We start from the raw sequence: 12,580 nt of genomic DNA, 5'->3' as shown, positions 1-12,580 counted from the left end.
TCCCAGCACCCTCTGACTCTGAGTCCCCTGCCGCCCTGCGGCACTGCAGTGAGGACACCAGACATGGTGCTGTCCTGTCCTCCAGCTCTAGCACCCAGATAAAGAAGGGGCGTGACAGGGGCAGAGCCACGAGCAGGAGCGGAACGCTGGACCACAGAGGGTAGGGTCACACGGGGCACTGCCAGCTCTGCTGTGCAGGAGGAGACTACCATGGTCAGGAGCTGCAGGAGGGGACACGGTCTGAGCACCGACTCACCCAGTGGACTGTGGGGCCTGAGTCTTAAGGGACAGGTGTAGCTGGGTACACAGGGCAAGGAGAGACCCCCTGGGCAAGAGCAGCAGCCAGCAGGAGACAGGAACTGGGAGGGGCCCAGTGCTGTGCACTGTCATGGTGGCCTGCAGAAGGAGGGCGTCAGAGGGAGAAGGTCCAGGAGCAGGTGAGCCTGACCCAGGGGGAGCCCTGGAAGCCCTGTGGAGAGCAGAGCAGCCAGCAGGGTGGAGCCAGCACTCCCTCTGATCACTGCTCCCTCAGCCCCAAGCCAGCCTCCAGGGTTACGTCTCAGTGCTCCCAAGGAGGGACAAGGGGACTTGTGACCCCACGCTTCTGCCCTTTCCCTCCTGGACTGTCCACTGAATGGCTGGAGAGAGGCAGCACTGCCTTACGCACACCCCTTCCGTCTTGCCCTGGAGACTGGGCTCTGCCCAGCCATGCCCACTTCTGCAGCCTGCGCACGTCCAGGCCGCCATGAGCTCGCCAGCCATCACACAGCCACCTGCGGCATAGGAGTAACAGGTCGGAGGTTAAGAGAGGATGAAGAGCCACAATATTTCTGTTAAGGAGGGTTGTGAATCAGCCGGAAACTTATGAAACTCTGGATTCACTGAGGCCCTCTTTCATGATCTCATAATACGACCAGATTCTGGTCAACATACACATCACCCCATGGAGTTGGGGCCGGTTCCAGGATCTCCCCATCTCAGAAGGTTCTAGTTCTCTCTGTAAAATGGAGCAATGCTGGCGTACACCTCCAGGACTTCCCACGTGCTGTGGATCGTCTCTAGATCACTTGTCGTACCTGATGCTCTCTAAGGACGATGTTGGGGGTTTTACTATGTTGTTTAGGAATGAGGATAAGGGAGCAGGTTCCTGGATGGCCTGCAGACTCTCGATGTAAAAGATGTTTTCACCCTACACTTGCTTGAATATCACACACAGCAGTCTGTCATACAGGGCTGGGGTGAGAGCCTGTGTGTGCTTGTGTGTGTGTGTGTGTGTGTGTGTGTGTGTGTGTGTGTGCGCGCGCGCGTATGTGTGTTCCAATCTAACATAACACACACTGCAGAAGCAACCACACTCTGTCACCATAAAGGTTGAATCCTAAAGTGTTGGGCCCTCTGACGTGGCTAGAAAATTTCACTTCATCACAACAAAACTGAAAGAATTCTCCTTCATTTCAGAGACCATGAAAGCAAAAAAAATTGCAGTGATTGGGGCCGGGGTCAGCGGATTAGGGGCCATTAAGAGCTGCCTGGAGGAGGGACTGGAGCCCACGTGTTTTGAAAAAGGCAGCGACATTGGAGGACTGTGGAGATACGAGGTAATTCTGTGCTCCTCCCGTGAAGTGCAGCTGTGTTGAGAGATGCTTCCTCTCTGACAGGAACCAGAACGCTGTCCACTCTGAGCAGTTCCTCCCTCACTCCTTGGTGTCCCTTAGAAGTGGCAATGGCTACACTGAGACGAAGCTGAAACCCCGAGGCTTGTAGGACCCTCTTTCCTGCATTTCCCTGACAGCCCCAGGAGCTCTCGGGCTTCTGCACATAAAACTGACAAGTCGTTCTGCTTGGCAGACTTGGGGACAGGCCGGAGGTCCCCTGCATGCGGACCCTGGCCCTTCCCTGCACACCACGGGTCACCTTCTCGCTGCTCTGTGGGCGGGTTGGATGCAGTTGAGAGCGTTCACTATGGGCCCTCCATGATGGTCAGAGGCAGCTCACGCTTCTGAACAACAGCGAGACTTTAAGCACGTGGCACACAGTCTTCGCACAGTGTGCCTCTTCGTGGCCCTGCCTGATTTCACCTGCTGTGTCAGTTAGTGAGCTGAGCACACCACGTGTTCATGACTGCTTCCTCCCGGGTTATGTGGTGCCTATTTCCAGGGCCTCCTCCTAATCCATGTTCCTCCAGCTGCGAGGCTGAATTTCTCCTTGGGAAACTTCTCTTCACCACTCGGTTTTATGTTTCTTTTTGGTTGGTTTAGAATTTGTTTCTTGTGTTTTGATTACTTTTAATGTTTTTATTAGGGTGTTATATTTACAAATAATCGTGGGTTCATAGAGACATATCCATAGGTATAAAGTACACAATTTGCTCCAGTTCTTTCCTGATATATCCCTTTCCCTCTTCTCCTCCTCCCCCTTGTCGTTCCTGGGTTTTCTGATCTGTCTGGACATTTTCCTGTTGGGAGACGATCAGGGCACACTCAGGGTCCATCATCATGAAGAGGATTCTACTCGTCTCATTTCCACATGGGCTGACCCCAGCACCTCCTTCCTGCTCAGCTCCATTGCAGAAACCCACAAGGACCACGAGTCCCAAACCCACAGGCTGAGGACCCCCTCTCGTCCCCCACTATGTGCCTGAACACTCAAGGCCATGGCCGGTTTGCTTCCCACAGGAGACCCCCGACACTGGACGAGCTGGGATATACAAATCCTTGACCTGCAACACCTCCAAGGAGATGACAGCCTTCAGCGACTACCCCGTCCCTGACCATTTTCCCAACTACATGCACAATTCCAAAATGATGGAGTATCTCAGGATGTACGCCAGGCACTTTGGTCTCATGCAACACATCGAGTTCCTGGTAAGGAAGGCCAACCCTGCTCAGCACCTCCACGTGGGTCCTCGCAGGTCTTCACCAGCCAGAGCAGGCAGAGGCGCCCGTCCACTGTGCACGTCCACCAGAGTTCTGGAGAGGCCTGGTGTCTGGGCACATTCTCTACGTTAGTGAAGACATTTCTAAATCAGGTCCCCTCCAAGGTGCACTGTGTCCGCATTGGTCCCTAAGCTGAGGTTTCAGTTAATTATATTAGACATAGAATACAGGTTTAGGAATGGAATTTCATGTACTATGTTGCCCAACGTACCTCAGTCCTAGGGAAGAAACAATTCTAGGAGGTTGTTGGGCATAGAATTATAAAATCCCAGGAGCTATGCAGAGAGAAGCCACCACCCACTTTATTGTGAACCCAGAGTTCCCTGGGAGTGGAGATGAGCCGTGCTCTAGCACTAAGGCTGCCTTGGCCCCTTGCTTCCCAGGCGAAGGTGTGCAGTGTGAGGAAGCGCCCTGATTTTTCATCCTCTGGCCAGTGGGATGTGGTGGTAGAAGCTGGTGGGAAGCAGCAATCCTACATCTTCGACGGGGTCATGATCTGCAGCGGCCATTACACTGAGAAGCATTTGCCCTTACAGGAGTTTGCAGGTATTTAACTGATGAGTGTGAGGGAAGATCTTTGGATCCAAGAGTCTCGTGCCCAGGCTATCACGGGCACAGGACAGAAGCGATTTCCTGGCACAGTGGGGTGCAGAGAGGAGCACTCGGATGACAGAGGTAGCCTGGAACTGGAAGCCCAGCCTTCCCCAGGCAGCCAAGGCAGGGGTCTGGCCTTCCAGGGAGAAGAAGCCAGTGAGCAATGGAGTGTGGCCTGGCCAGGAGAACACACCCGTGCTGTGGGAGGAGCAGGTGTGTGGGCAGGAGAGGTAGGCGGGAGTCAGTGAGCAACCAGTGCAGTGTGTGAGAGTGTGTGTGTGTGTGAGTGTGTGCATGTGTGAGTGTGCATGTGAGTGTGCACTTGTGTGTGAGTGTGAGTGTGTGCGTCTGTGCATGTGTGTGTGCGTGTGAGTGCATGTGTGCCTGTGTGTGCGCCTGGGGGGACCTGCCACCTGGTGCATTTGTACCTACACAGGTCTGTCTTGCAGTGGTGGAAGGTGGTTGGACGGGGAGCAAGACCAAAGCAGACACATCAATAAGGAGGGGATCTTGACAGTCCCCAAGGACAAGTGAGGGAGGGCTGAGTGAAGATGGGTAAAACATACACCTGTAGCAACGTCTGTGATATTGGTGGAATACAATCAGAATTGTCAAGAACCTCTGAAACTACTCATTCGCATTTGTCCTAATCAACAGAGCTGCTGAGGGGCGCCTGTCTCTGGAGCTACTGGAATGTGGCACACACACACCCTCATGTACAATATACGCATTGTAAAGACATGGCAACGTGGGTAAAAGCCTCAGGAGTGCCTCTGTGGGCTGATTATACACTAGCCTGTTAGATCATGCTAGTTAAATAAATATCTCATTAAAACTTCCACACAGTATTCTGCTGACCACTCTAACCTCTACAGCTGCGGTCAGCTTCCTTGGACAGCACTCTGCACGCTCACCTGGCTAAGGACCTTTGTGCATGATCCCTTCTCAGGTCACAAGAAGTGAAGGCAGTTCCTCGTATATCAGTGGAGAATCAGAAAGAGACAAGAACACCCTAAGGCAGCACCAGTGAGCACAGTGAAAAAACTTCAGGTTGGGTTTTAAGGGACATCCGTCTGCTGGACTTTGGTCTCAGCCTCTGGACCTTTTGTTCCCTGCACAGTCTCGTTCTGTCACTTCGACAGTGCCTGACCCACAGCAGCCAAGGGGGTGGAAGAGACTCAGCCTCAGCTTGGAAGCGCATTGTGCCAGATCCCGTTCCTGTCTGTGCTGCTGACGTGGGTCGGTCTCTCCTCCCAGGCATCCAGAAGTTCCGGGGCAGGTACCTGCACAGCTGGGAGTACAAGCATCCAGACGCTTTTGCGGGGAAGAGAGTGGTTGTGATTGGCATCGGGAACTCTGGAGCGGATGTGGCTGGCGAGATCAGTCGTGTTGCTGAGCAGGTTGGCATTTTACCCTCATTCTGACATCAAGGTGAGAAGACAGAGTTCTCACTGGGCGGCTTCTCCTCTCTCGCAGGTTTTCCTCAGCACCAGACGAGGCGCGTGGATTTGGAACCGGGTGTGGGATGATGGCAACCCCATGGACACCGCCCTCTTCACCCGGTACAATAGGGCACTCCAAAAACTACAGCCCCCATTCCTCATCAACAGGTGGGCAGAGAAGAAACTGAACGCAAGGTTCAGCCACGCCAACTACGGGCTGCAGGCTGCACACAGGTATGTGCACCTGGGCTGGGACGGCCAGGCTGCTCAGCAGAGTCTGTAAGTTATTTGCAAAGAACCTGGATCAAAGGAGACCATTCTAACTGACGTTAGAATGCATTTTGATTGATAATATTCAAGTTATTTCCTTCCAATGTTCTTGGAATTCCACTAAGGTATAATTGATCTGTGTTGGTGGTGGGGGGGGGGGGACAGAGACTCAAACATGTGCCTTATTTGAATCCTGACCATGTGACTCTGCCTTACTTCCTCTGTTTGCCATCACCTGTCAACTACTCTGTTTGTTCTTGAATTCAAAACCGTCATTTCACCGGGCTGGGTGGCCCATACCAGTGATCCCAGCTAGTCAGGGGGTAAAGCAGGAGGACTGCCTGGGCACTTAGGAAGAGAGGTTCTCAAAGTAAAGCATGAAAGGGCTGGGGCTGTCGTCAGTGGCAGAGAGCCTGCTTAGCACACACCAAGCACTGTGTTTGACCTGTTGAACCCCAGGGCTGCCAAAGCCCCAAGCCGACTGCTTTTGGATCCCAAGGGGGAGGTTGGAGGACTCAGTGGAGAAGGCTGGGACATTTGATCACTTACTGCTCCGCAGGCAGTGGGCAGAGACATGATAAAGGGCCACCCTCACAAGCAAGGGGCAACCTCGGGACTCGTCACCTGCCCACTGCACAGGTGGTTTCCTTCAGAGGTTGATGGTTTATGGGTGCTTTCCATTACTTTACCACCAGGTCACCCCTTTCAGATCCCCTCCAAAAGATAAAGATGAGACGGGTGGCCAGCTCCCCTCTGCATCTCCCTCATTACTATGTTAAGTGGAATCTGGCCTCACTGCAAGCTCTCCTAGGCACTGAAGAGTAGTTGATGCAACAGATCCCCAGTACTACCAAAAGAAAGAAAGAAAAAATTCCATTTCACCTCGTAGATCCTTGAAAAATATTAATGACCAACTAACATCAAACTTTACATATTATTAAGATGAAATAAATATGTTAAAAATCAAAGCAATACTTAAGTATTATCTAATAATATTTAGTATATATTATCACCTGATTGGCCCAATCTGATTTTGCTATCATATCATTTTGTTTTCACAAATTTAGAAACTGAGGCTGAAGTGTTTTGGGATTTGACCAAGGTCTCAGTGGCTAATAGGGAGAACCAATACAGAAGGTGACTTCTGACTCTGAAAATCAAGTTCTTAACCAATAAACTAAACTACCTTTGTAAGAATAAAATAATTAACATTATTGAAATACTGTGGTGGCTTCCAGAGTGTTTCCAAACACAGTTTCTTGAAGGAGGAACTTTATTTTCACTTCCTTACATTTCCTTCCTTATCGTGCAGAATTTTTTCATATCAAACAGTTGTCAGTGACGACCTGCCAAATCACATAATCACAGGAAGAGTGCGGATGAAACCAAACGTGAAGGAGTTCACCGAGACGTCCGCCATCTTTGAGGATGGCACTGAAGAGAAGGTTGACACTGTCCTCTTTGCCACAGGATACACCTTCTCTTTCCCCTTCTTGGAGGATGACTTATCAATCCTGGACAGCCAGCATTCCATGTATAAGTTTGTCTTCCCTCCTCAGCTGGAGAAGCCAACGCTGGCTTTCATTGGCCTCCTGCAGCCCGTGGGGGCCCTCATCCCCACAGCAGAACTCCAGAGCCGATGGGTTGTGCGCGTGTTCCAAGGTAGGCCCGCTCTCCTGGGTGAGCAGCCGGGGTTCCTAATTATGCATGAATGGCAAGGCACCCGGAGCCCCTCTGTCCAATTTACCTTCTACCACAGCACCTGAGATTTTGCCATAAGAAATTACTTTTGTATTCTCTAGAAAGTCGATTTTTCATTTCTAAAAGAACTCTGTTGAAAATGAAAGCATCCAAGGGAAGAACAGGGGAACAGCTTAGAGTTCTGTGCCTACTTCTCTTTGTCCTGTCCCTCATGTTGCTGTGTCTTTTCGCACTCAGACCTTCATTCTGCCATGTTCCCTCGGCCCCCAACGCTCACATTCACACCCAGGCCACTTTGGATTTTCACTTCTTACCAAAAGCATCATTGCAGCCTCGGGATGTTTTCCCTCACTGCACAACTCCTGAAGATACCGTGAGAAGAATGATTTCCCACCTGCTCTGAAGCCTGAGGACTTGTATTTGAGATGTGAGCTCCAAGCCAGGCAATGTCTAGAGAGAAGATTTTGAGACATATCAGTATAGTCTGAGTATCACTGAAAGATTAAAAACACATTGGGGAATTCTTGGTATTCACAGATTTTGTCAAGGGTTTAAAGTGAGGAACAACTCAAAGCCTGTTTCTCTTAAGGAAAGTTGATTCCTCTCCTGACTCCTGAAATAGATAGGAAATTCTCTTCCTTGGGATTTTATACAAAGTGCTTTAACTATGAGTTCCATAAAATGATGATTATTACAACTCTTCTCATTCAAAATTTCTTTTTTTCTTGTTGTGGTTTACTCCTCTCCCAGCCCTCCTGACATTTCTCTCTTGCTTTGTCTTAGGACTGAAAAACTTGCCCTCAGAGACTGACATGCTGGCTGAGGTCAACAGAAGGAAAAGGAGAATGGCCAAAGAGTAAGCACACGATCCCTGGCTAAAGGACACGAAACTCGTTCCGCAGGTCCTATTGGACCTTTGTTTTTGAACCAGGCAGCTTAACAAGACCCCTAAGACAATTCTAGCTCTGTGACATACATTATGGTGACAGGTGTGGAAAGCCTGGCTAGAACACCGGTCTCCTAGGATGTCCAGTCCCTGCCCTGAGCAGCCTCAAAATGAGGACACGAGAACATGCCAGAACCAAAGTCAGAACACAAGAGGAAACCAGCTCCATTCAGAATAGAGAACACACAGTTGGCCAGCGCACATCCAGAGCAGCCTAGGGAGATGCGTACTCCTTCAATGTGGTAACACATACCCTGTGCGCTCTGAGGAAGGCCTATGCTCACGAGCACACTGGGGAACTCTGGAGGATGTGTCCTTCTTGCAGTTTCCTAACTAGGCTTTCAGTTAGGTATGAAATCAACAGCGTATGTGAATGCCACTCATGTCTACTTCAGTCTGCTCTTGGTAGTTCATAGCTTTGTTGCTAAAGGAAGTGGATTTCACCTGTGTTTTCTAATTGATTATTTCTAGGCTTCATTAAAGTTACTATTTCAGGTACCATTATGTAGTAATCAGAACACTTTACTCCTTTATTAATTTTAATGATTCTTTACTTGGTTATCTTAGGAGGGTAAGTGACCATGAAGTTGGTTCTAATTTTCACTCTTCCTTTCCTATACCTGGATCTTCTTTCTGGTATCTCTTCCTTGGCTCTACCTTAGGAGATGACCATAGCTTATAAGGAGGATCAGATGTTCTTGTTTTATTTATGGATTTATTTAAACTATTATTAGTGTTTTACTATTGAAGATGATATTGACTACTTTACTTAAGAAGGTGTCCTTGGATTCCAACTTAGGAAAAGAAATGCATGTTGGATTTTATCAAAACCCATTTGAACAAATTCTAGAATGACAGAGATTTCCACCCTTGGCATGTTAATGGCATGAATTATAGGAATACATTTCCTAAATTAAACATGTCTTAATTTCTAGGGATAATTACTAATTGGTCATTGTGTGTGATTATATTCCAACACTGTTAACTGTTGGAGAGAAGTTCATTTGTGATTTTTTGAACTTTTATAGATGGGAATGGTCTGAGATTGTCCTTTCCTCACTTGCCCTGTTTCTAATTTTGTTATGTTGCTTTGAGGCTTAGAACCTAACAAAATTAATGAACAGTGCTTTTATATGCTAAATCATAGCTAATAATTAAGACTTCAATAGGATAAGGACTTCATGCTACTTGAAAATATCACATATATGTATGATATGTACATATCATTGAATAACATATGTATCATCAATGCAGATGTTTCAGTTAAACACTTAAGAAAAAATTCTTGGGCACATTTTTCCATTGTTTCCAGCATTTACTGCTCTAAGTTTATTCCTCTGTTTTTGTGAGAAATGTATTTATGAATTTTTTAGGAAATTATCATTGTCATTTAATTTTGCAAATCTTAAGAATCTTCTAACATTTCTTCCCAACATTTTGAAAAATTTAGATATTTTTTAGATTGTCAGAAATTCCAGTCTTGTTTCTCTTTAACCCAAGAGTGATTTACTGGAGTGGCTTTTGTTTGTTTTGTTTTGTATTTTGGTTTTGGGGGGTGTTTTAGTTGTAGATGGACACGGTACATTTATTTTATTTTTATGTGGTACTGAGGATCAAACTTAGTGCCTCACACGTACTAGGCAAGGTCTCTACCAATGAGCCACAACCCCAGCCCTGGAGTGATTTTAATTTCTGGGTAGGTGGAAGAAGTCCTAGGTAGGAAGCCAAAAGTGCATCGTGATTTTCTGAGACATCCCAGGAACTGATGTCTAGAATGAACACATGCAGAGACAGCTCACATGGCCTGAAAGAGAGCTGTGAGCAGGGCAGGTGGCGCTTCCCTCACTCACTCCTTGCTAGTCAGAGCTGTGTGGTGGGAATGGGGGCTCTGGGGTGGAGCTGTGTCTGCCAGGGAAAAGGACATCTCAGCTTCACCTGCGCTTCCCTCAGCCTTCCTACATACATGTCCCTCTGCTGGGCACTCGGGGAAGTTTACACACCTCAGGCATTTACATGTGAGGCTAAGACCATAGTATCCTAAGGAGGCCAAGGCATGTGCAGGACATCAAGATGGTTTGATAAGCAGAAGACAATGGAGTCAAGAAAAAAGCAGAAATAAAGTCCCTTAGAAACTCGGGATGATGCTGACGGAAATGTGACACAGGGCTTCCAACACTGTCCTTCTTATTCCAGGTTTGTGCACAGCCCGAGAGGTGCATCTCGAGTGAACTACATCGACTACATGGATGAGATTGCTTCTGAGCTAGGCGTCAAACCCGACCTGCTCTCCCTCTTCCTCTGGGATGCCAAGCTAGCCAGGGAGGTTTTCTATGGGCCCTGCACCCCATACCAGTACCGCCTACAGGGGCCCGGCAAGTGGACCGGGGCCCGGGCAGCCATCCTCACCCAGAGAGCCCGGATCCTCAAGCCCCTGAGAACACGTGTGCTCCAGCACTCTGCCTCCCGTCCCTCTGGGTGGCTTTGGGTCACAAGTGTCTGTGCTGTCAGCATTCTCTCCGCTTCCATGATCATCATCGTGCAGATGACCGGTCATTGAGCTCACGGGGACACAGATGGGCCTGCAACCAGAGAAGAACAAAGTCACTCAGGTTTGAATCTACCAAAGGGAAGCAGTCAGTGGTCTGGGGAAAGACATCCTTGGACAGGCCAGCTCACACACAGATATTTCAACGGAAACAGAATCGCCCCAATGATGGTTTTCCACGTGCTCTACATGAAGGGAGGTGTGCAATGCTCAGCTTTGCTCCCCTTCATTCAGTAGGAATTTGAAGGTTTCACAGGTTTACCCAGAGGACAACAAAATGACAAATGGGGCTCCATTGAAAACCAAGGGGTGAGACAAAGCGAAGCCAGCAGGAAAACCCAAAGTGCGTCCTGCAGCCTTCAACTTCCCCCAACCCCATTCCTACTGCACACAGAGACCTTGTGGCCAACAGAAAAACCCGACAGTCTCCACCTTCACCAACTGACCCAGCAGCCCTGTTACAGAAGAGTCGACAGCCCCCGAAACTCCAGCGTTCCACCCTGCCACAACAAGGAGCCAGCCCACCTTCTGGTCCAGAGGCCAACGTTCTTCCACTGAGGTGCAATTGAGGAATAACAGAAATGAAGAAAGAGAATGTTCTCAAGATATTTTCCTTGCAGTCTAACAACTGCAATGTTACATCCACCTACACTTTAAGAACAACAAGCAGAATCGACTGTGTTAATAGAGACTCGGGGGACAGAATGACAAGACCCTCTGTGTGCACTGACTGCTGGTTTAGCGCAGAGGGAACTCAGCCTGCACTGCACGGGAGATGGTCCTTCTAACTCACGACACCGCTGGCTGGCGGCATAATGTGTTATGGTTGTGTAATAAGACACGCTCAATTTCAGAAAGTACATACAAAAGCAGGAATAAAGTACCATGATATCCACAATTTATGTGCAAAAGACACGAGAATAACTGTGTGCCTGTGAGTGTGACAAAGAGGGGTTGCGTGAGAAGGATCAAATATCCACAGGAGGGTCTTCTAGGAAAAAGGGATTCAGGAGCTCTTCGCACTCCTTCTTCAAATCCTGTCTGTGTCACTTTACATTTGGGAACTTCAACATAAAAACCTTAGAGAAACACTCATTTTCTAAAATCACTTATGTTTGTGCCATCAATAGCCCACAAATTTGAGTTTAACCTTTTATTAATCAATCAAAAAAGGGAACTGTGGAAAAGCAAATAATGAGCTAATTAGATAAGATCACACCCACAACACTGTTAGGGATTTAAGTGGAGGAGGGATTTCACCATGGACTTCTTCAAAGCCATGGCGTTGCTTGGTAATAGAAATATCATCTGTGACATCTGTACTCTATATGTGCAGACTCCAAATTGTTTGGAAGCATCCCCATCATAAACTAAGCATTTTTGCCATGATATGTTTTTGAATAGTTGACCTGCTATTTTTTGGAGACTCTGCTAATTAATATTTCCATCAACAGAAATCACAATGAACATTGAGAGTTTACTTTCAGAAAGTGTCTGGAGAAGAGCAACTTTGTAGGTAGCCACTTTGATTGCCTGAGATCGTTACCCAAGGGGACCCACTCTGGGGGCCAAGGATTTTTGAAACTTGATTTTGAATCTGTTCCACACTGTGATTGGCTGATCAAAGCCCCTATTTAGTGTGACCAAAAGATTTTTAATCGGAAAAATAATTATTTCATCAAAGTTTCTAAAGAGCATTCCTCTCTGAACTTCCTGCTGAGCCTCCAAAGGTAAACTGTGAAATATGCCCCAGTGTAAGTGAGCGACCTTAGGGGGACATCACAGTGTATAAGACAGTCAAAAGCTGGGCTGGAGCCTCCAAGCCTGCCCCTGTCCCTTCCCTCCCTCCCCTGGCCCGGCTCCTACTCTGCCTACTGATGCTGTGTCCCTCTCTGTCAGAGCTATGTCACCTTCTCCCAAAGCCCCGCTGAGGCCACCATCTCTCCATCTCCCACTCCACTACCAAACCACCCAACAGCCAAATCCAACCAATATTATTACTAAGGACAGCCTAGAGACGTCCCTGACCCCATCCCCATCCTTGCTGGACCTTTCAAAGCCAGGCTGCTAACAGCACAGGAGAACCTCCCACCATGCTCTCTCCTTGGACTAAGGCTGAGCCAAGGCCTTCCCCAAAAAAACTCCT

At 48.3% G+C, this 12,580-nt stretch overlaps 1 protein-coding gene across 1 annotated transcript; it reads left to right on the top strand.

Moving 5' to 3' along the window:
* Positions 1-1,463: 1,463 nt before the first annotated feature.
* Positions 1,464-10,463, top strand: LOC308651334 (flavin-containing monooxygenase 5-like; the record flags this gene model as incomplete). The annotated part of the gene is made up of 8 exons (XM_081298247.1): positions 1,464-1,598; positions 2,676-2,864; positions 3,320-3,482; positions 4,788-4,930; positions 5,007-5,206; positions 6,555-7,000; positions 7,727-7,799; positions 10,083-10,463. The coding sequence occupies 8 exons, from the start codon at positions 1,464-1,466 to the stop codon at positions 10,444-10,446; spliced, it is 1,713 nt and encodes a 570-aa protein (XP_081154373.1). The 3' UTR covers positions 10,447-10,463.
* Between the last annotated feature and the right edge of the window lie 2,117 nt (positions 10,464-12,580).

Source organism: Spermophilus citellus (assembly GCF_964194105.1).
Source record: "Spermophilus citellus genome assembly, chromosome: 6".
Lineage (NCBI taxonomy): Eukaryota > Metazoa > Chordata > Mammalia > Rodentia > Sciuridae > Spermophilus > Spermophilus citellus.
This window is presented reverse-complemented; position numbering and strand designations above follow the sequence as displayed.